This window comes from Polyodon spathula, chromosome 22 (genome assembly GCF_017654505.1).
Source record: "Polyodon spathula isolate WHYD16114869_AA chromosome 22, ASM1765450v1, whole genome shotgun sequence".
NCBI lineage: Eukaryota > Metazoa > Chordata > Actinopteri > Acipenseriformes > Polyodontidae > Polyodon > Polyodon spathula.
The window spans coordinates 21,492,287-21,514,122 of NC_054555.1; the positions used below are offsets into that span (position 1 = coordinate 21,492,287).

At 40.5% G+C, this 21,836-nt stretch overlaps 1 protein-coding gene across 1 annotated transcript in view; it reads left to right on the top strand.

Moving 5' to 3' along the window:
* The first annotated feature begins 16,716 nt into the window (after nt 1-16,716).
* The window catches only part of LOC121297163 (phosphatidylinositol transfer protein beta isoform-like), a 63,929-nt gene continuing 58,809 nt past the window's right edge, over nt 16,717-21,836 (top strand). Inside the window, exon 1 of the mRNA XM_041223253.1 lies at nt 16,717-16,767. Coding sequence (XP_041079187.1) covers nt 16,748-16,767 — 20 coding nt within the window. The 5' untranslated portion in view covers nt 16,717-16,747. The remainder of the gene's footprint in view (nt 16,768-21,836) is intronic.

Sequence of the window (21,836 nt, forward strand, 5' to 3'; positions counted from 1 at the left end):
TGAACTCCTTCTAGTAGGATCGAAAACTCAACTTAAGAATCTAAATATAGCTGCCCTGAACCTCGGAAACTGTCTGCTACTGTGTGGCAGAGCAAAGCTCTGCCCTTTTTAAATTGGCAGGGATGGGGTTAATTTCCCCTACCTGCCTGGGTTTATTATGTTCAGGTGGCTGGAGTTGATTAGGTTAATTAACGATCAATCAGCGCAAACCCACTTGACATAAAAGGAAGCCTCTGCTTCTCATTGAGGAGGAGGAAGCTGAGGAAGCAGGTTTGTGTTTGTGTTTGTGTTTGTGTTTGTGTTTGTGTTTGTGTTTGTGTTTGTGTTTGTGTTTGTGTTTGTGTTTGTGTAATTTTGAATTTTGAATTTTGCTAAATCCAGTGAAGGCATTGTCCAGCCTGGAAACCTTATTTTTGTAAGTTTTGTTTTGTTATCTTTCTTTTTGTGTTTAAAGATTTTTATTTTGCCCTTGTGCACGTTTATTTTGTGTTATTTATAATAAAATTAGTATTTTTTTTGAACTGCAGTCTGTCTCTGGGCCTCTTTCCACTCGCCAGCCTGCCACATTTGGTGGGATAGTGGGATATAGCAGAGCAGTACTGCAGCGGTTTTTTTTTTTTTTTTTAGGTCCAAATTATTATTTTTTTTTGATAAATAAATTAGGAAAAAAACAAAACATGGGAAAGAAGAGCAGACAGCGGCAAAGGCAGAAGGAAATGCAGCAGCTGAAAAAATGTAAGCTGCTGCAGCCACCGCTGGAGGACCCGGCCAGCCTCTTCCCCTGGTGTTCCTGGTGCGGGAAGGAGGACCATCATTGGCGGTCCTGCCCAGACTACCACCGGCAAACTGGTGTGGCCGGTGTGAGGAGGACGGCCACAACTGGGCAGGATGTCCCTACAACCAGGCCCAAGAAGAGGTGCAGTGTTCACCCCGGGCATCAGGGGCCACCCCACTACCTCCAGCACCAACACCTTCACCACCATCCCAGGATATCTGGGACTGGTTGATGCACCCTGAGGCAGACCTCGTCCACAATCTCCCCATAGTTATCAACAAGCTGTGGCGTTGAGATGGGGAGAGGTGGGAACAGTGGGAGGAACAACACCACCCGACATCCTTCCCAGAGGTTGCCCTCATGGTGGTTAATTACCTGGTGGTAGACATGGGAGATGCCCCAGCCACTCCAATAAAGAGGGTGGAGATGCCTTCCCGAGAGCCAAAGAGGGAGGAGCTGCCATCGTCCCAAGAGCCAGAGAGGGAGGAGGAGCCGCCGCTCTCAGAGCCCAGAGGGGAGGAGCCGCCGCTCCCAGAGCCCAGAGGGGAGGAGCCGCCGCTCCCAGAGCCAGAGAGGGAGGAGCCACTGCTCTCAAAGCCCAGAAGGGAGGAGCCGCCGCTCTCAGAGCCCAGAGGGGAGGAGCTATGACCCAAGGATACCTGCCTTGCACCACCCAAGGATGCCACACCCGCTCAACTCAGGGATGACGCATTTGGATCGCATGGGGTTGCCTGCTGCTCTGCATCACTTGGGACTGCTGGTGTCTCCTTTTTGTTTTCTAGGGTTGTCGAGGGTCCACTGCTGCCGTCGTCTCCCGAGGGTCCGCTGCTGCCATCGGCGCCTCCGCCACCAGAGGGAAACGGGCCGCCGTCGTCGTACTACCTTGGAGATCCGGTGCCCTCTCAACCAAAGAAGGCTTGAAGGCTCTGACATCAACCCCGCCCACCACCACCAAGCAAAACAGCCCACCCAAGGGACATAACTGGACTCTTGGGGGGGGGGGGGGGGAGTTGGCCGATTGTGGCCAGTGTACGTTGTACACGGGGGGAGGTGTGTGGCAGAGCAAAGCTCTGCCCTTTTTAAATTGGCAGGGATGGGGTTAATTTCCCCTACCTGCCTGGATTTATTATGTTCAGGTGGCTGGAGTTGATTAGGTTAATTAACGATCAATCAGCACCCAGCCACCTGACATAAAAGGAGGCCTCTTCTTCTCATCTCTAAATCCAGTGAAGGCATTGTCCAGCCTGGAAACCTTATTTTTGTAAGTTTTGTTTTGTTGTCTTTCTTTTTGTGTATAAAGATTTTTATTTTGCCCTTGTGCACGTTTATTTTGTGTTATTTATAATAAAATTAGTATTTTTTTTGAACTGCAGTCTGTCTCTGGGCCTCTTTCCACTCACCAGCCTGCCACATACTGCCTTCCCCCATAATACAAAGCCTTGGTGTACTTCTTGAAAGCAACCTCTGCTTTGATGCCCACATCTCCTCCGTGGTCAAATCTTCCTTCTACCATCTTCAAAACATCTCCAAATTCCACCTCCACACCTAACTTTCCCTCCCAGATGCGGAGATACTTTGTCATGCATTTGTCTTCCTTCGACTCGACTACTGCAACTCTCTATATGGTGATCTCCCAGCATGCACCATAAACTGACTGCAGCTAGCAGAATGCCACTGCCAGGATCCTTACCAGATATAACAAACGTGATCACATCACCCTCGTCCCCCCCGTCCCCGTCTTGCCCAGCCGCACTGGCTACCTATAAAGTTCAGGATTATTTTTAAAATTCTCCTGCTCACCTACAAGGCCCTTCATCACATAAATCCTGAGTACCTCCTCAACCTGCTGACCCACTATGTCCCTACCCGCAAGCTGAGGTCCTCCGACTCTGGCCTGCTTGTTATTCCCAAGCATTTGGCCAACGCTCATTTAGCTTCATGGCTCCCTCTTTGGAACTCTCTCCCAGCTTTGGTGTGTGATGCCATTGCTCGGTTTAAATCAACTCTTAAGATCCACCTGTTCTCTCTTGCTTTCCATGCTCTTTAAGCCTGATATCTGCTATTAGCTGCTGTGTTGATGCTACTATTTCATGTATTATGCTACTATAATTTTATAATAACTTAACACCGTGTATCATGTATTATGCATTTGTCTGTATTTTGAGTATTATGGATTTTCTTGTTGTTACTGCATCTTGTAAAGTGCTTTGTGATGGTGGTTCACTATGAAAGGCGCTATATAAAATAAAGATTGATTGATAGCAAACCTGTATTTAATTTTAAAACAGCTGGTACTACTCTAAGTTAAAGGAACCTCTGTTTGCAAGCAATGCCATCCAATCAACCCAGCAGTGTTTTCTAAGTCATGGTACTGGCTGAAATCATGTCGGTCATTAAGGGAAGTAGCTGATTGGTTATTGACAGGAAAGAAGCCAGTGAAGGGGTCAGGGCAATTGTACCCTCAAGTTAGATTTAAAAAGGGACTATGGCTAATGCATAATGTGGAAATCAGAAAGCGCTTCAATAATAAGTCAAAATTTACAAGTCACCTGACTGTACTTTTTCTAATTTCTTGATAGAAATGTTATCAGAGGAGGGATTGAGTGGGGTCAATAGGTAGAGCAAAGAATATTTCAAGATGCAGCCTAACCAAACCTGAAAAGAAAATATCTCTGTACAATGTAAACTGCGCCTGCAAAGTAACTATTTGTAACTGGGATTGTAACTTCTCCAACAATACCCTTTTCAACCATCTGAAAAAGCTGCATTTCTGGAGTGAGGTGATTTAAGATACTGACTATAGGAGTGTGTAACTGTAATATCTGTCATCTGTGCAAATGGGGTTTATTAAATGGAGAATCTTTCTACAAAAACACAGTTGCACAACCTTTGTGGCAACTGTCTTCAAACCAACTCACAAATTCAGCTTTGTATAGATGTTGCTTTTGCTGGAATAGGTTGTATACCTGCTAATGTGAACAGAAACAAGCATGTAGAATATAGAGAACCCACAGGAAATTAAACACGTAATATAAGTATCAGAAGATGTAGATACAAAGTGTCTCTTTAAAGATGTACAAGTAGAAGAACAAACTACTTTTGGTGACTTAGTGGCAAACAGGTTGCAATGAAGAAGTTGAAGAAGCTGTACTTAAAGATCTAGATGGACTGTGTTAGAATATATAAACAAATATGTGTGGGACATATTAGTTATTGAATAAACGTACCACAAATGTCTTATTTTTAAACACAGGAATTCACATTGAACAGACACTAGAGGGCAATGTTAATCCTTATTTCTTGAGTGAGTTCTTTTGAAAAGCAATTTCTCCTCCTTAGGCTGTGTCTAATTCATATTATGTTCCGTTGGTAAAGATGGTTGCACTGTAGTAACAGAAAATACAAACCAACTACAAGCATAATTAAAAATCCCAGGTAATCAGAGGTATGGCAAAATCAGATTAGTGCTTATAATATTAACAGGTAAAGTATTGTCAGGACTGGCAGGTTTGTACTTACACCCTTACATATATCGTTTGTCATACTTTTACACAGCGTATATATCATGCAGTGATTTTTAGTGGTGTTCAAGGGCTGCTCTTTTGTTTCCTGCCATGGACATAATGTAGGACAGATCAGCCCAAGTGTCTTTATATTAGTAAGTGCTGGCACAGTCTAGTTCACAGCAGTTTGTTGCCAACAAACTTGATCCTTTTAAAAGGAAGTGTCAGATCACTAAAAGATGTTAGCTCTTTTATTTAGCCTGTGTTACCTACTGTACATGGTAAGCAACTAGAACTAAAGAACAGCTCCTCGATGTTTATATGATAAGCTATCAGTACCGCTCTAAAGACACTCCCATAATAATAGCATGCACAGGATTGGGTGCCTTGACAACTGAAACAAATAAGTTATAACTGGTCATATAGATTGGTCTCATTCATATTTAGTTTGATGGTCTTATGTTCATTGGAGAATGGAGATAAACAGACAGAAAGAAGGAGACACTCCTTCACACAGAGAGGTGGCTACCTAGTCATATTGTTGAGGCAGAATCACTTGGATCCTTTGAGATCCAACTTGACAAAGCTCTGAGATCAAAGAACTACCAGGATACGGACACTGTCAGGTCGAATGGCTTCCTCTGAGTTGTAATTTTTCTTATGGTCTTATGTTCTAGTTTATTTACAATCAGTTTAGCCAATGGCTAAATTCTAGACAGTCAGTGTGACAGGGAGAGAATTAATCTTTTTGGAACGGGAATGTGGACTTACAGTGGACACAAAGCAACAGCCTCACTCTGGTGCACATTAGGGGTTAGGTTCAGTATATTGAGGGGAAGGAAGTTGACAGCAGCTGGCCGCTCACATATCCTCACTACATCAAAACCGGGCACCTGCTATACAGAGTAAAACACGCTGCGGGCACAGGGCTGCCCGTAACACAGTTATTGGTTCCTAAGCCTTTCAAGCTTGTGATGTGATTTGCACATGATATACCATTCTTCATTCAGTCACCTCGGGTATGAAAAGGCTTTGGAGCAAATACTGACCCGCTTTTATTGGCTGGGAGGATGTGAAAAGATATGTGGCAGCATGTCTGGAATGTCAAAGGGTAACGCAAGGAACTCATTTTATGTAAAAATGTTTGAAACAGATGTATTACATTTTGAAAATGAAATCCATCAGAACCTCAGTCTATCACCCACAGACTAACATTTTGGTTGAACGATTTAATCAAACACCGAAACAGCTGCTGAGGCGGGTTGTCGGTCAGTGTGGCAAAGTGCCCGCCCCTGTGTATATTTTGTGTTATGTGTTGTGTTTTAATGTTGGTGCATAGTCATTGGTACACGGGATATAAACAGGTCTGTGTAACACGAGTATTTAAAATGTATATTTGTATTTAGGCATGAGGATTGCACAGCACTTCACATGCAAGTAAAATAATATGTGAGCACAGGGAATTGCACTTTATTAATTCACTTGCAGTTGTACCGCGACTCCAATTGAATGACTGATTAGCAGTTGAATCTCGGTACAGCTGCATAAAAGCAACATGTTTTCACATACTTGGGGTTGTGTGTTCGGTGAGTGGAGAACGGGATGGGAGATGGAGGTAATACGAATAATAATATTAGTAGTAGTAGTCGTAGTATTAAAATATCTGCTCACCGTGTTTTGTTTAGTCCGTTTTGTTTGTCTGTTTATTTTGGCGAAAGTGCCGTGTCCTGTTTTTGCTTGTTACAACCGTTTATTTATCTGTCTGTTCATTCATTAAATGCTGAGCGAGACAGTTCGCTCAGCTCCACCAGACTCCACCTCTCTCTGTTGTTTATTTCCTGTGTCTGGTCTGATGTCACCCACTTCGGCCGTCTTTGTGACACGTGGTGTGAGAAGTGAGATTACCAGTGCCCCCTAGATGCAGACCAGAGCAGGAACCGCAATTTCTTGTTTAAAAAAAAAAACAAAAACAAAAAAAATGTCAGAAGATGCTGTCAGGCTGAGGGACTGGATCCAGGACAATGCTGGGCTGGAGGCACAGTCTATGCCCATAGCCACCCAGGTCCTGTGGCTGATGGACAGGGAGCGACGGGAGGCGTACGAGAGGGAACACACCACACTCTCCCTGGAGGAAGGTGTGGAGTTGCTCCTCTGCTACCTGGAGGTAGCTATAAATAGAACAGCAGCCCAGGTAGCAGGGTCTCCAGCGCCCAGGCGGGGTGACCGCGAGAGTCCAGCACCCAGACGGGGGGACCACGAGAGTCCAGCGCCCAGACAGGGGGACCGCGGGGATCCAAAGCCTGAGAGGGAGCTGTTCCCATCTCCACCAGCAGTGGGTGAGTGCCTGCTGGCATCACATCCCCTACCATCACCACCTGGAGGAGAGGAGCAGGTGCTTCCTCTGCCTCCATCACCTTCCCCTGAAAGTAAGGGAGATCCGCACCAGTCCCCTGCAAGTGAGGGAGAGCCTCCGCCGCCAGGAGACTACACGTCGCTCCCACCTCCATCGGCAGGAGCAGAGCAGCAGGAGCTGCCTCTGCCTCCGCCACCTCCACCAGCAGAGGGTGAATGCCTGCTGGGTCCCTGTCCACCAGCAGAGGGTGAATGTCTGCTGGGTCCCTGTCCACCAGAAGAGGGTGAATGCCTGCTGGGCCCCTTTCCACCAGCAGAGGATGAATGCCTGCTGGTATCACTTCCCCCACCAGCAGAGGAGGATTGCCTGCTGGTATCACTTCCCCACCAGCAGAGGGTGAATGTCTGCTGGGTCCCTTTCCACCAGCAGAGGATGAATGCCTGCTGGTATCACTTCCCCCACAAGCAGAGTATGAATGCCTGCTGGTATCACTTCCCCCACCATCATGAGGACAGGAGCTGGAGCTGTCTCCATCACCATCAGGGGGAGAGGAGCAGGAGCTGCCTCTCTCTGCACCAGAAAGACCAGGAATATATGCTGGTGGTCCTCAGCAGCCCTTGCATAGGCTGCTGTGGGAAGCACGGGGAAGAACCGCTTGGCTGCAGTGGCCGAGAAGAGAGCCAACACCTGCACCCAAGCTTGCCCTGACTCCCTGCCTCGCTTTGCCCAAGGATGCCTGCCTCGCTTTGCCCAAGGATGCCTGCCTCGCTTTGCCCAAGGATGCCTGCCTCGCTTTGCCCAAGGATGCCTGCCTCGCTTTGCCCAAGGATGCCTGCCTCGCTTTGCCCAAGGATGCCTGCCTCGCTTTGCCCAAGGATGCCTGCCTGGCATCGCCTGGGGTTGCCTGTCGCTCCGCCTGGGGTTGCCTGTCGCTCCGCATCGCCTGGGGTTGCCAGCCACGCCGCATCACCAGTTAGCCCTGCTTGGCTGTATTGGTCAGTGTGGCAGGAGCCCCACCAAAGGGAGCTGCCGGCTATGAAGGGGGGAGAGGTCAGGAGACCACCTTCCACCGCAGCAGTTTTGCTGCTGGAGATCTTGGGGGAGGTCTGGAGACTACCAACCCCAGCAGCTTTTCTGCTGCTGGACTTGCCCCGGCTGGGAGCTGTCGGCATGTCTGCTGACAGCCCACCTTTGGCAGCATTTCTGCTGCCAGTGGTACAGTGGGAGGAGAGATTCACCCCACTGTCAGCACGTCTATGGACAGCAAGACCAGTAGCAGCCTGGCTACTGGCAATGTTGCCACCCATCAACCCCTTAAAGTCCTTGTTCTTGGCCTAGGACTTTGTGCAAGACTTTTGAGATTTTAAGGGGGGAGGTGGCCATTGAGGCCATGTGTGCTTTGCACAAGGGGGGCGTATATGTAGCAAAGTGCCCGCCCCTGTGTATATTTTGTGTTATGTGTTGTGTTTTAATGTTGGTGCATAGTCATTGGTACACGGGATATAAACAGGTCTGTGTAACACGAGTGTTTAAAATGTATATTTGTATTTAGGCATGAGGATTGCACAACACTTCATGTGCAAGTAAAATAATATGTGAGCACAGGGAATTGCACTTTATTAATTCACGTGCAGTTGTACCGCGACTCCAATTGAATGACTGATTAGCAGTCGAGTCTCGGTACAGCTGCATAAAAGCTACATGTTTTCACATACTCTGGGTTGTGTGTTCGGTGAGTGGAGAACGGGATTGGAGACGGAGGTAATACGAATAATAATATTAGTAGTAGTAGTCGTAGTATTAAAATATCTGCTCACCGTGTTTTGTTTAGTCCGTTTTGTTTGTCTGTTTATTTTGGCGAAAGTGCCGTGTCCTGTTTTTGCTTGTTACAACCGTTTATTTATCTGTCTGTTCATTCATTAAATGCTGAGCGAGACAGTTCGCTCAGCTCCACCAAACTCCACCTATCTGTCATTTATTTCCTGTGTCTGGTCTGACGTCACCATTTGATTATGTGTAGACCCTAAATTTGATGCTTACCCTATGCCTCGCGTGGCAAAGCTCCTAGACAAATTGAAAACACCCTGACAACCACTGCAGCTGGGACCAAGAGGCATGTCACCCAACCCTACCACACCACCCCGTCACGCACCATGCCTGGACACGCAGTTAGTATTTGTATTTGCGTACCTGTTGGTATGGTCTCTTTGATTTCAATATACATCATTTTATAAATTAAAAGGCACTGTGGGTTAAAGACATCATCTGAGACTCTTTTTGTTTCGTTTGAACTGCACATACACCACCTGATCCTCTGAATCCTGACTGCATTAATGCTTTAACATGCATAAGAAAACAATTTCATTGGTCTAAGTTGGTCTGGTTCCTTGTGGGTGATTGATCTCAGAACTGTTTTGAATTAAGAGTAAGCAAGTTTTAAACTGGAAAACAAAAGTATATTTCAGACCATATTGCAGTTTTACAAACAATCTGTAAAGAAGAATGTATACTTTATTTCAGACGTTATTTATGCATTGGTTTCCTTTGCATGATATATTTTTCATTTATTTGGAAATTGTTATGAATGAAACAATATGAAAATGGACATTTCAAGCAGTATTGTTTGAATATTTAAATATTTGTACCAGCAATATTGTAATAAATGTAGCACTCTGTACAATAATGTTAAAAAGAGACTCCATTACTTAGTTGTCATTTTTTGTATCTTGAATTGAGAAAAAAGCAATATATGCAATATCCAGCATAAATTAAAATAAGTAAATAAAATGTTACTGTAGAATAAAAAAAAAAAAACCTCAGACTTTGAAACAGAGTGCTCCTTCTAAATTGCCATTCTTTACCTGGGGGCAAACTGTAAATGAGTTCTTCCCTCATATGGATATATTTATAAACAGCGGCAGGGACCTATTTCATTCTCATCATTATATTTTAACAACTAAATATGTTCCCCAGGGAATCTAAGATCAGATGAAAATGGAGGTGGAATTGTTTGAAGCAGGTACTGTGTTTTGTGATGCTGTTAGTTAGGTGTCGCTAGATGCAAATAAATGTATACATTGAGGGGAAGGAATGTAAGGTGCTTGTATGTAAGGTGCTTGTCTCCTATTTCAAGGAGAAATATACTGGTTCTTTGCTTGTCTATTTTACAATCATTCGAAAGGCAGACTGACTCGGTGCTTGCTATTTGGCAGGTGGGTTGATTTTTTTTTTTTTGTACTGTATATAAAGAGACACATTTAAATGTCATTTTCTTTGTTTTTACTGTTGTCAATGTTAAGGAGCTTTCACTCGAGTAATCACAATAAAAACCATTAAGAATGATACAAAGCTATGTCCTTAAATATATATTTTTGTTATAATCTATTAAAAATAGAATTTAAAGTGTAAAGCTTTACTGGGGGAAACGTTCTTGTTTTATCACAATTGTAGTAGTAATAATAATAATCTTTAATTATATATAGCGCCTTTCATAGTGGACCACCATCACATGGCATTTTACTGAGGTAGGTTGTGAACTGTGTATTATGCAGTCACTTCCAACAGGCCATTGATTTAACATCTCATCTGCAGGAAGGAGCACAAGGAGGTTGTGACTTGCTAAGGGTCACAAAGGGTCGGTCAGTGGTAGATGTGGGATTTGAACCAGTAATCTTCTGGTTACAAACGCTGGAATTTAATCACTGGACCACACTGCCTCCATATAAAGCAGTGGATACTGAACTCCGATAAAAGTGGTCGACAATAGCCTGCATTATATAGACAATTGTACATTTGTCAATTACATATGGATTAGGAACTGTAATGCTCGTGTGTGTAAGGGGTCAATTGTCATTTATAATAAACACGCAAGTTACAAAACCCAACACAAACTCTGTTTGTTGCCACACATTGTTCCTTGTTATACAATTAGCTGCAGTGTATGGCTGGAGGGGAGACTGGAAACAGGCAAGACTGCTGTCACTTACTACTGCATCTCCTGGTATCCTAAATCTGTAGAATCTGCAGGGGGCAAAGCGGTCAGAGAAAACTATTCATTCTTGCTACCATAGTGGTGTTCAATATTCACCAACGCACCCAAGCACATCTAAATTCATGTCTCTCATAGTAACATAACATCAGTACTTCAGTCAGCTGTGTAATTACCAGAATCCTACTGAAACAGAGTAATAAGTAATAGATCATCTCTCTTATCATGAGATTCCAGTGATTTCACAGACCACTGCCTGCAGCTTTGGTTGTAACGTGGCGACAGGATGTTTACAAATCTGATCTAACTGTGGGAAAAAGCAGATGGCAGTTGCTTCAGTTGTTCCTCAAGGTATTTCCTACAGCCGCCTTTGAACTGAATGTATTACTGGGTAATTTTAAGCAATTAATCTACTGCTCATCAAGGGGAAGATTGAATCAAAAATATAGTGTGACTTTACAACCTAAGTAATCCCTGTTTTTTTTTTTGTAAGAGTAGCACATTAATTTTTTCCTTTATTTTCTCCCCAATTTAGACGGTCAGACTCTCGCCACAGCAATTCCCCACAACTGCTCAGGAGCACTGAGGGTCAGTAGACATCCTCTGATCCCATGACCAAGCTAATTCCTTCTACACCCAGAATCTTGAAAGAGGATGTCGGTAAGGTACCGATCTCTAAGGAGAGACCTGCACAATGAAACTTCAACATGTAGGGTACATGAAAAAAATAAATAAATAAATGCGCAAAACAAAATAAAAAAAAAAAGAAACAAAAACCCATTCAGATTATTCATCCCAAGCACTCTGATCATGTGGCACAAGATGGGTTTGTTCACTTTGTCTTGAATATCCAGCAAGGTGGCTACCTGGGCTACATATCCCTAATAGCACTCGTCTCATGTATCTGATCCACAAACACAAAAAACAAATATATATTTATTGGAAAATAGGTCCTTGATTTTGTTTGAAAATGTTTGCTTAGTGCACCGAGGTAAGTCTGTTATCAGTACCGCAGCAACATTTCAAAACACCTATCGCCTAATATGGTCATTTACCGGAAATACACAAGTAGGGCCTCGTTTGAAAGACTGACTCTCTTCTTTCCAATGACATATGGCAAGAATGGTTGTCTCTCACAGTGCCTGACAAAAAGAATTAAAGAGCCAGGTTGTCAGTGGTATTTTTAACAATTGGGCGGACCCTATAGTGTTAATCTGCATGTGTTTATTTTTACAGATGATTAGCCTTTCTTATTAATTGTCCCAGTCAGGGGAGATTATATGCTTTGTTTTGTTTTTGCACATTTTCAGCTGTTAAAATCTAAAACCCTTTGAGATGCAGACTTCATATTTTTTAGTGTTATAGCAAGTTACAGGCATAATCTTAACATTGCCCTATGATATGTGACGGCTGCCTGAAACAGAGACAGAATGACTCTTGGTGATGAATCTCCCTCTGACCTGTGAGGGCGCTGTGTAAAGGGAAAAGAGTGCCCTGGACTGGATGGCCAGACAACTGGGTCGGATGGCCAAACAACCCAGGGTTAGGTGGAAGTCAACCATTGAGAAAGGGGGTAGAGCTATGGTACACTAAATCATCGACCCAGAAGAGAAACGATGTGACAGCCGTGGATTGGAGGAGCAGTTGCAATCGTTAACCAAGGGGTGTGATTGACGTTATATAAGGAGACGTAGCGAGGTGATCTGTTCCTTTGTTATGGTTAACGCTGAACCTAGGTTTGCCACCTGGCCCCATAATTAAGTTGCCTTTAAACTGAAAGCAATAAACATGTGAATTGAGCACTAAGCACTTGCTTAATTTATACTGCTTCTTAATTATCCGAATCATTGTGATAATACAAATCTTACAAAATAAAAAAAGCATTTTGAATAAACATGTGTGTAGGTTTATTCAAGATATTTATTTTTATTTTGTACAAAATGATATTTCCGTTCTCAATATTTAAAATATTCTATTTACATCCTATTAATTAGTAATATATAGCCCTAATTTACATTGACTCTCCCAATTAAATAACAGCACTGATGCAGTGTTCATACTGTCTGGTGTCAGGAATAGTGAACAGCTGTTCAGTATTAATGATTTCAGTGGGAGAAGGTGATATACTATCAGAAACTATAAAGAAACATTAAAATATATATTTTTAAAACTACTCATAAAATAAATATTGATGATGTACTTATTTATATATTTCATTTGTTAAAAGCTATTATTGTATTGTCATGCTGCCTCAAGATAATTAATCACCAGAATCAATTTAGCAAAGGTTTAGGGTTCAATTCACATGTTGATTTCCTTCAGTTTAAAGGCAACTTTAAAATCCTGTTCTGTCTCACAGTGTTCCAGAATTATGGGGCCAGGTGGCAACCCTGACTGAACCAGAAGGAGAACCATATTGTTATTGTGAGTGTTTTGTTTGTTTTGTCTTGACTAAAATATACTTGTTTGTTGTTATTAGATAACTAAGCAGATCCGGAGCCATCGCAAAAGGCCAGCACCAAACCCAGACAACACTGCACTTGTGTCACAATTAACTGGATTTGCACCACGAGCACGATAGCACTCACTCTGGACTTGTGATCATGTTTGTGTTATTTGTGGGTGTTTAAATACCGGGACTATTATTTCGGGATGGAACCGGGACTATTATTTCGGGATTAATCGGAGCAATACACAACGCTGTTAATTGCCCGTTATCATTCTTGTTTACCGTTGTCATCAGACTTTGGATTACAAATAAACCATCATTTCACCAGTACTTTGTTGTTTGTCCTTGTCTTGAACACTGCATCACCCATACATAGTGTGGTGCACAACTGTGGTGGCGTTCTATCACAGTTCTTGATACTTGAAGATCTGTGCAGTTCTGTGCAGCTTGGCCACCTGCATGACGTCACAAGGAAGCTCAAGTAGCTGCCTGCCCAGATAAAAAATATTACACAACTGTGTCCAGACATTTTGAATCTGTACAAGATTGCAGAAAAACAGCCTGTTGTGTATTTTATTGAATTGTTCCTTGTTTGATGGTGAAGTGTAGTGTTCTGTTTCCAGAAACTATGGAACAGAGTATGTATTATTTTGTTTGGCAGAGACAGTCGTTATTACATGCATCTTTGAGTTTTCCAAACCCACAGATATTCTATCAGATAACATGTACCATACATTTTGATCAAACAAATCAATATTCTTGAATAATTAAAACTAGATAAAATGACTCAATGCCGCTCTTAGGAAAAAAAATGCAGTCGTATGTAAAATCTTGAACTATGGAGTTCCTTATTTCAGAGCTCTAAATGGCAGCCCTACACAAAACTTAACATTTTGGCACAATTGTATGTTGTCAAATGGCTTCAGACAGAATTGAAGTGTGTGTGTGTGTGTGTGTGTGTGTGTGGATTAGCTTGCAGGGTGGGAATGCGGGGTGTCTGCCACAGACGGTCGTGGATCACGTCGGTAACCGTAACAACGAGGGGAAGTGTACGTGACTTGACTCGTTTTGTTTTTGTCCTAAAGGTTTACCAAAGAAATGTGCATCCTTTCGCAGAAGCAGCCATATATAGCAACTAATACATTGAATGTGAATTGTTTATTACTTATTTTAACCCTACTGGGTGTTTGTGGCAAAGTGCCCCACTCCTGGGCTATTTATTTGTCTTGTATGTTGCGTGTAGTGTGTTAATGTTGGTGTATAGTCATTGGTACACAGGATATAAATGGGTCTGTGTAACATGAGTGGTTTAAAATGTATATTTGTATTTAGGTACAAGGATTACACAGCACTTCACATGCAGGTAAAATGTAATAATATGTGAGCACAAGGAATTGCACTTTATTACTTCACGTGCAGTTGCACTGAGACTCCAATTGAATGATTGATTAGCAATCGAGTCTCAGTACAGCTGTATAAAAGCAGCATGTTTTCACTCACTCAGGGTTGCGTGTTTGGTGAGAGGAGAACAGGTGTGGAGATGAGAAAAGTAAAAACGTAAATTAATTTAACTCACTGTGTTTGTCTGTTTGTCCACTTGTTTGTTTGTCTGTTTAGTGTTATTACGTTTTGTTTGTATATTTATTTTGGCTAAAGTGCTATGTCCTGTGTTGTGTTTGTCTTACAACCTTTTATTTTCTGTTTGTTCATTTATTAAATGCTGAGCGCAACCAAGTGCTCAGCTTCACCAAACTCCACCTCTCTGTTTATTTTGTGTTGGTTCCTGTTTCTGGTCTGACGTCACCCATTGCGGCTGTCTTTGTGACAGTGTTGTTTTACAAAATATGAAATATTTACTGTGGAAGTTATGTCTCTTATAATGGAACAACCATAGCGTAGATGTCCTGAAATTAACTAGTCTATTTCCACAGTCTTTTTTAATATAGTGTATTGGACCTTATGCAGGACGTTTTTAAGGTCATTTTTCCAATATTTATTTTTTTAACCCTTTCAGTCCTGGTGTGACCTCAAGCTCCCGCCTTATCTTAGAGCCGTATGTTTACACACTTTGGAACCTGAGGGACTCCCAGGTCCCTGTCTGAGCTAGTGTAGAAATATATGCAAAACAAAAATGAGTTGTCCTGTTCTCCTGTATACTTAATAAATGAGTTCCTGTTCTTCAGCTCAACAAAAATAATGTAGGACTCAAAGGGTTAATGGGAGTGCCATCTTCAGTCTCCAGTATGGTGTTTAACATTGAGGTGATGAAAACAAAAGAGGCCTGTTCTCCTCTGCCCTTCCAGGGTAAATGCCAGTGGGAGAGGTGGAGGACAATGGCGTGAGGGAGAACACTGGAAAGTGCAAAACTAGTAAATAACCCAGGGGTTTGTATGCCTGTCTAATCTTGGGTGTCAAACACGGCATATTTTAACAGGCAGAAGTTTGGTATTATGACTAAACTGCCATGGAGTAAACACTATCATGACCCTCAGTGTGGCCTCCTTCTATCTCCAAGTAAACTGGACTCTTCCTAGTGAGACTTTAGGCTTACAGCTGAGGCTATTGTGACCTACAGGACTGTTGAAGAGATGGTTTAAGGCAAGACCCTGTGACTTTTGTAAGAGGAGAGAAAACTACTTTATATGGGAATCACAGTGACTATAACCTGTGGCCCTTGATGATTTTGTAGTTACTTATGTTGCTCTCTACATTTATTTTGAGAGGGTCACTGGAAAAAAAGTATAATACATTTGAATACAAAGCAAATGACTTTATTAAGCAGCTTAGCACGTTTGCAAAAGGCTTCCATTTTATTTTAACCTATTTTTTTCAATAAAACTGACAAGATTTTGCAGTTGATCTGGTTTTTATTTTTTTTATATACAGTTCCAGTACGTATTCATTATCTTGGCTGTGACTGAGCTCTTTTTAACAATTAATGCCACAGGCTTTTGCATTCTCAGAATAGCAAGACGTAATAGAGTAAAATAATGACTACCATGTGTGTCAGACTAGTGTAAAGAGGTAGAATCAATATATATATATATATATATATATATATATACTGATATTATAATATAATATTATATATATAATATATATATAATTTATGACATTTAACGTTATTATTAATGTAGAGGCTTATGAATTGATAGCTCAGATTATGCAGATGGTGTTTAAGCAAATTACCGTAGGAAGAAAAATACTATGTATACCTTTGGAAGTAAAAATCAATTTAGCAATTTTTATGTTCCTGTTCATTCTCAGCTCCCCAATCACAATGTGACCTCACATTCTTACAAATCGAGCTGCCATTCATTTGATTGGATAGTCGTGGCTGTCAGCAGTGGGAGGCAAGGGTTGGTAGAAATAAATGTTGAGAAACTGAATCACTGTGTTTGCCATGTTGGCTCAAATGGTTTTTATTTTCTACACAATGATTAATTAGTTAGAGCCAAAATGGAGCCAATTTCACATGATGCAACAAGATGCGGCACGAAGCTTTGACAGACAAAGATGGCACCCACTGGGAATTGTGTTGCCCTCAATTCTCACTGGAGAGCTCTCGCTGAGCAGCATCTCGCCTGACCAATCTGCGGGGACAGGAGGAGGAATAAAGCTCTTGTTGATAAGGCGCAGTGACGTCAGGGTCCGCGCAGCCGCAGCCGATGAAGAGAAGATGGTGTTGATTAAGGAATAGTGAGTGTAATGTTTTATGTTTTTTAAGTCTTAGGGTTTTTTTTTTCTTAACTTAAAAAATAAAATAAAATAGCGTGTGATATTTATATTTGTGCATGTTTCGTTTCCGGTGTCCTTAGTTTGTTTCAGATAGATTTAACTGTTGTAAAATAACCAGGGTGTAGCTTGGGTGTTTATTTTACCGGTTTTTTGGGCCTGGTCTGTACTAGTGACACGGATTGAATACATCATTTTAAAATTCCCCTTGGGTTTTTGTATAGGTAGATAGTTGAGAGGAAACGATCTACGGCATTTCAATACCAAGAAACAATGTAAAGTATTGAGAACCAGTATTTAATAAACGATTAAGTGGAGCTGTCAGTAAGCTAGGAAATGTAACCCACCCATTCCATACCATTCATAACCATTTTGTATTAAATAACTAACGTTATTATTACTGAAATAATAAAAAAAAATTCTGTGCATTCTCTTGATTCCAAAGTTTGTAATTTAGGGGACACCCAGACTTAAGCCTGCTGGCGGACTGCTTGGGTAATTAGCCTGGTTAATAAACCACGACATACATGGATAAGATCGTGCTTATGGGTAATCGTTTGTATACTACACTGCAGTACAGCCGGACTTAAAAATGCTGAAAAGCCTATTACCACTGACCAGTATTGTTGAAAGAATGTAAAATGATTAAGTTACTTGGTACTGTCAGTCTGTACTTTGAAATTTGTGTATGAAGAGGTTTCGATGTTGTCTTGAAATACTGATGTCGGTCACGGTTTAGATCCACTGTTAAGAGTTATTGACCCGGTTTAATTGTGTTTTATTTAAACGTAATGTCAAACCACTTTCCTTATATTAAAATGGCTTGTTTAAGTGGTCATGGTTAGCATTCTGTCTGTTTTGACTGAGAAGGGTTCATTGAGAAACCTTCGGCCACGCATTAACCCTTTTAATAAGTTTTTGTTGCATTAGACAATTTTGAAACAATATTCCAACACAAGTATCTCAACAATTGTTAAATTTACTTCAAATTTAAACAAGACATTTATTGTGGCTCTGCCTCTGATTTTGAATCATCCTCTGATCCTATGAATCCCTGTTGGTTATCATAGATATAGACTGCATGTTTAACTGGTGGCCTGCATAAAATTGCTTTATACTACTGTATAAAACACTGGCATCTGTACTGCCTTCAACAGTAACTGTCTTTAGGGCTGCTAATTGTTCCATTGTTGGGAATACCAAATTCTGTTTTTCAAAAATGGCCAATTCCATTTGTTCCCACTTTTTTTTTATCAATTTATTAATTAAATATGGCATTTGAACATAAATGTAATGTATTTACTTAAAATAAGTAAACTAAAGTAAAAATATTACAATTTTTTTTTTTAAATCACTCTTGTTGCTGTAATTGTAAAGTCACTTTACTCATTGCTCATTGCAAACAATTATTTTCTGTTTTATATTTGTAATTTAGAACAATTTGTAGATTTTATTTTTCACTTTGACATTATGGACTTTTTTTGTGTTGATCAGTGGCAAAAACTCCTAATTTTAAATCCATTTTGATTCCATGTTGTAACACAATAAAATGTGGAGAAGTCTAAGGGGGGTGAATACTTTTCAGAGCCTTGTATATTACAACAGTTCAGAAAACCAAATGTCCAGCACAGTTGTGAGAATCATATTTAGTCTTCCACTAACACCATAGTTCGGTCTACAAATAAAGGTGTTTTGAAAGGACGTGTTTAGCTTATTGCTGACATTTACAATAACAATAAAAAACATGAAACAGTTTAGTAACAGCCCACCAATGCCACGTGAGCGTAATCCTATGGACAGAACTCCACACATTAAGTTTAGCGTTTTACTGACATTATTATAATAACTAGGATAAAATATGAAATGCTGGTAAAGGCATGTTGACTGACTCCTTGCTCTAAAACAGGTTCACTGCTATGTATTGCCCGATTGTAATTTAAGTAGCGCCCCTTTTAATGTAAACATATAATGAATCCTCTTAATTGTTTCTTTCCTTCAGTAGTCTTATTTGCAAGATTTCGAGTCGTATCTCCAGACAGAATGTTTTTATGAAACCAACGGTGTGTAGTGTATTGACTACATCCTTTACACAGTAAAGAGATCCATTTCCTTTCAGGATTGTATAGCTAGAAAAATAGTTTTGAGCTCATTTCTTCGTTGTTAGAAAATATAATTCAATTAAGAAACGAACATGGTTTAAAATTGCAAAGTATAGCTTCATTAAAGGCAGTTAGTGTGGAAAGAAATAAACTTAACAATGAAATACGCAATTAATTCACCTTACTCCGGGAAAGATCCGCCTTGAGCGCAGCACCTAGTTTTTCAGCATACAATGCAGTGCTTTGCCATTGTTGCAGTCTTATGGTTTCTTATTCTCTACATGTTTGACTGGCATTGTCAGAGACATGGAGTGAAGTCACATGATGAAAAAACTTGCAAAAAAAAAGATAATGGACATGGTATTTCTTCTTCAATTACTAAACACTTAAATGCGAATATTCAGCAAATGTGCCGATTTACATTTTCACCTGTTACAAAACACTTGAGATGATTTCTGAAGTGGTCGTTTTTTAAAAGGGAAATAAAACAAAAACCGTCAGTGTGAGTACTGTGATTTTTATTTGTTTACCGGAGTATTTGTACTTCTGAATAATGCAGGAAGATTGTGCTTAGATTTGGGTGTCATCAGCATAAAAAATGATAATTCAAACCATGTGATCTAACAATGTGGCCTAGAGGTAACATGTACATGCTAAATAAGAGGGCCCAAAATAGAGCCTTAGGGAACACCAAATGTAATTGACCTGACTTCAGAACTAAACACACCCAGGGATATGAATTGTTGACATCCTGTTAGATATGAGCAAAACCATTTAAGAGCAGTGCCAGAGAGACCAAATAAACAGTCTAATCTCTCTAATAGGATCTCATGATTTACAGTATTAAATGCGGCACCAAGATCCAGTAGAATTAAAATTGATCTAGCGCCTGAGTCTGCAGCCATTAAAAGGTCTTTGACTTTTCAAGAGCAATCTCAGTACTCAGTATTGGACATTATTAGCTGATTAAAATTAAATTATGAAATATTTTACTGTTTGAAAGAATATTCGAACACTACAATCATGGTTCGTATCCAAAATACCTTTTTTGACAGTGTCAAGTGTTTGTCTTGTCTTACAGATATGCTCTGGGCTTGCAGTGTAAGCTGAAGCAGGATGTTTGTACTTGTTGAGTGTAGATCCATGGTCAGCTTTTGAGCAATCCTCTTAAGCTGCATGTGTCTAGTTGTAGGTTGTCTGTTTCACTTGAATCAGGTGCAGGTGGCAGATAGCTGGACTATGTTGTTTCTGGCAACTTTTAGGGAATGTGTTGCACAACAAAATGACTGTAGACCCAGCTTCAAAGGTCCAGTCCAGATTTAATAGATCTAGTTGCCAACTGTATAAGGATTGTACTGTAAGTGCAGTGAAATAATTTAGGACACAGCAGGCCCGATCTGAATTGGCCCTTAAGGTGCCAGAGAACCTCCAACTCAATTAGATTTGCCCTATAATAGTGTGCCTAAGTTGTTGCAAATAAAGGGACATCTGTTCCGTTGTGAAAAAGCATGACTAAATAATAGTGTGGTATATTACTCGCATATAAAATCACTGGCAATTCTAATAAAATGTACATTTTGAAATATTCCCTAATCTAAACTCTTATCAATTGACATTTTAATGCTTGATGGTGTGAATGGCCTCTTCATTTCTAGAGGTTACATTTATGTTATTTCTGATTGTTGTGTTTGAGGGGCTTTCGTTAGCAGTAGGGGTGTCTGGAAATTCTCTAAAAACTATTTGTGGTTTATTTTTCGGATGCTAATAGTTTAGAGGTTAAATGTTTAGAATTGTTCCTAAACATTTAGCTATTGTCAAAAACATGCCTGTCAAATATAGAGGTCAGCTGTAGTGTTACTGTAGCATGTGTGCAGTGTAAGGTTTATTCAGGACTTAAGCTTTTCCATACACAACATGTAATCTTGCTCCAGTGGTGGGCTTCTCATGATGGCTTTTCTGATTGGTTCCAAAAATTGCCAATAAGTTTAAAAATGTTAAATTGTAAAGTTTAAAACATTTAGAAAATTAAACAATATCTAACATTCCTTTTTTTTTATTTTAATGTGATCTGCATTAGATTTTATACTCTGCTCTAAAATTAAAGGGCAGTGATTTTTTTTTTTTTTTTTTATCAACCACTGTTTAATTTATGTGTTTAAATCCAATATTTGCACTGTGCTAGAAAGTGTAAAATTATGAGCTCAGGAGTGTGGAATTTAAAAAAAATAAAAATAAAACTTCTCGTCCAAGAGTTACAATTAAAGAGCAAATAGTGGGGTTCTGAGAAATATAGCGTCATGTGTCCCCATGTGTTGCTACAACTGTTTAAATTCAGTACCTGTAATTTCTTTACATTTTTAACATCCTGACAACTTTACTTTTTAAAATCTGTTTTCAAAGCTCTCTTCACTCTAGAATACAGGGGTTTGAGATCTGTCCTCTAAATCACTGCAAAAAGAGTGATTTAACAAAAAAAAAAAAACATAAGTGCTCTGGCTTTTCTGTTCCTTACCACGTGTTATTGCTGTGTTACCTGCTTGACAATGTGGGCAATAATCCTCACGCAATCCGTGCACTACAGCAGATCTTTTGAAGAAGTTTTATAACTGTAAATTGTTGCCTAGATGTTAACAACGAAAAGCAAAATTACAGGTAAGTTATTTAAACAGTTGTAGCAACATGCAGGGACATGTAACGCAACATTTTTTGGAACCCTGCTACTTACTGTAAGTTTTCAGAAACCTGTGGGGCTCCCTAGAGGTCTACTCTGGAGTGTTTTTCTAGCAACAGAGAGTACATAGTAAGAGAGAGAAAAAAACAAAACAAAACAAATAACTTTATCCCCCAGACAAAGTAACTAACTCTACTGTCTGTGTCACAGTTTACCGTATTTTATTGTGCAGTAAACAAGTTTAAAGGACTGCAACTGCAAAT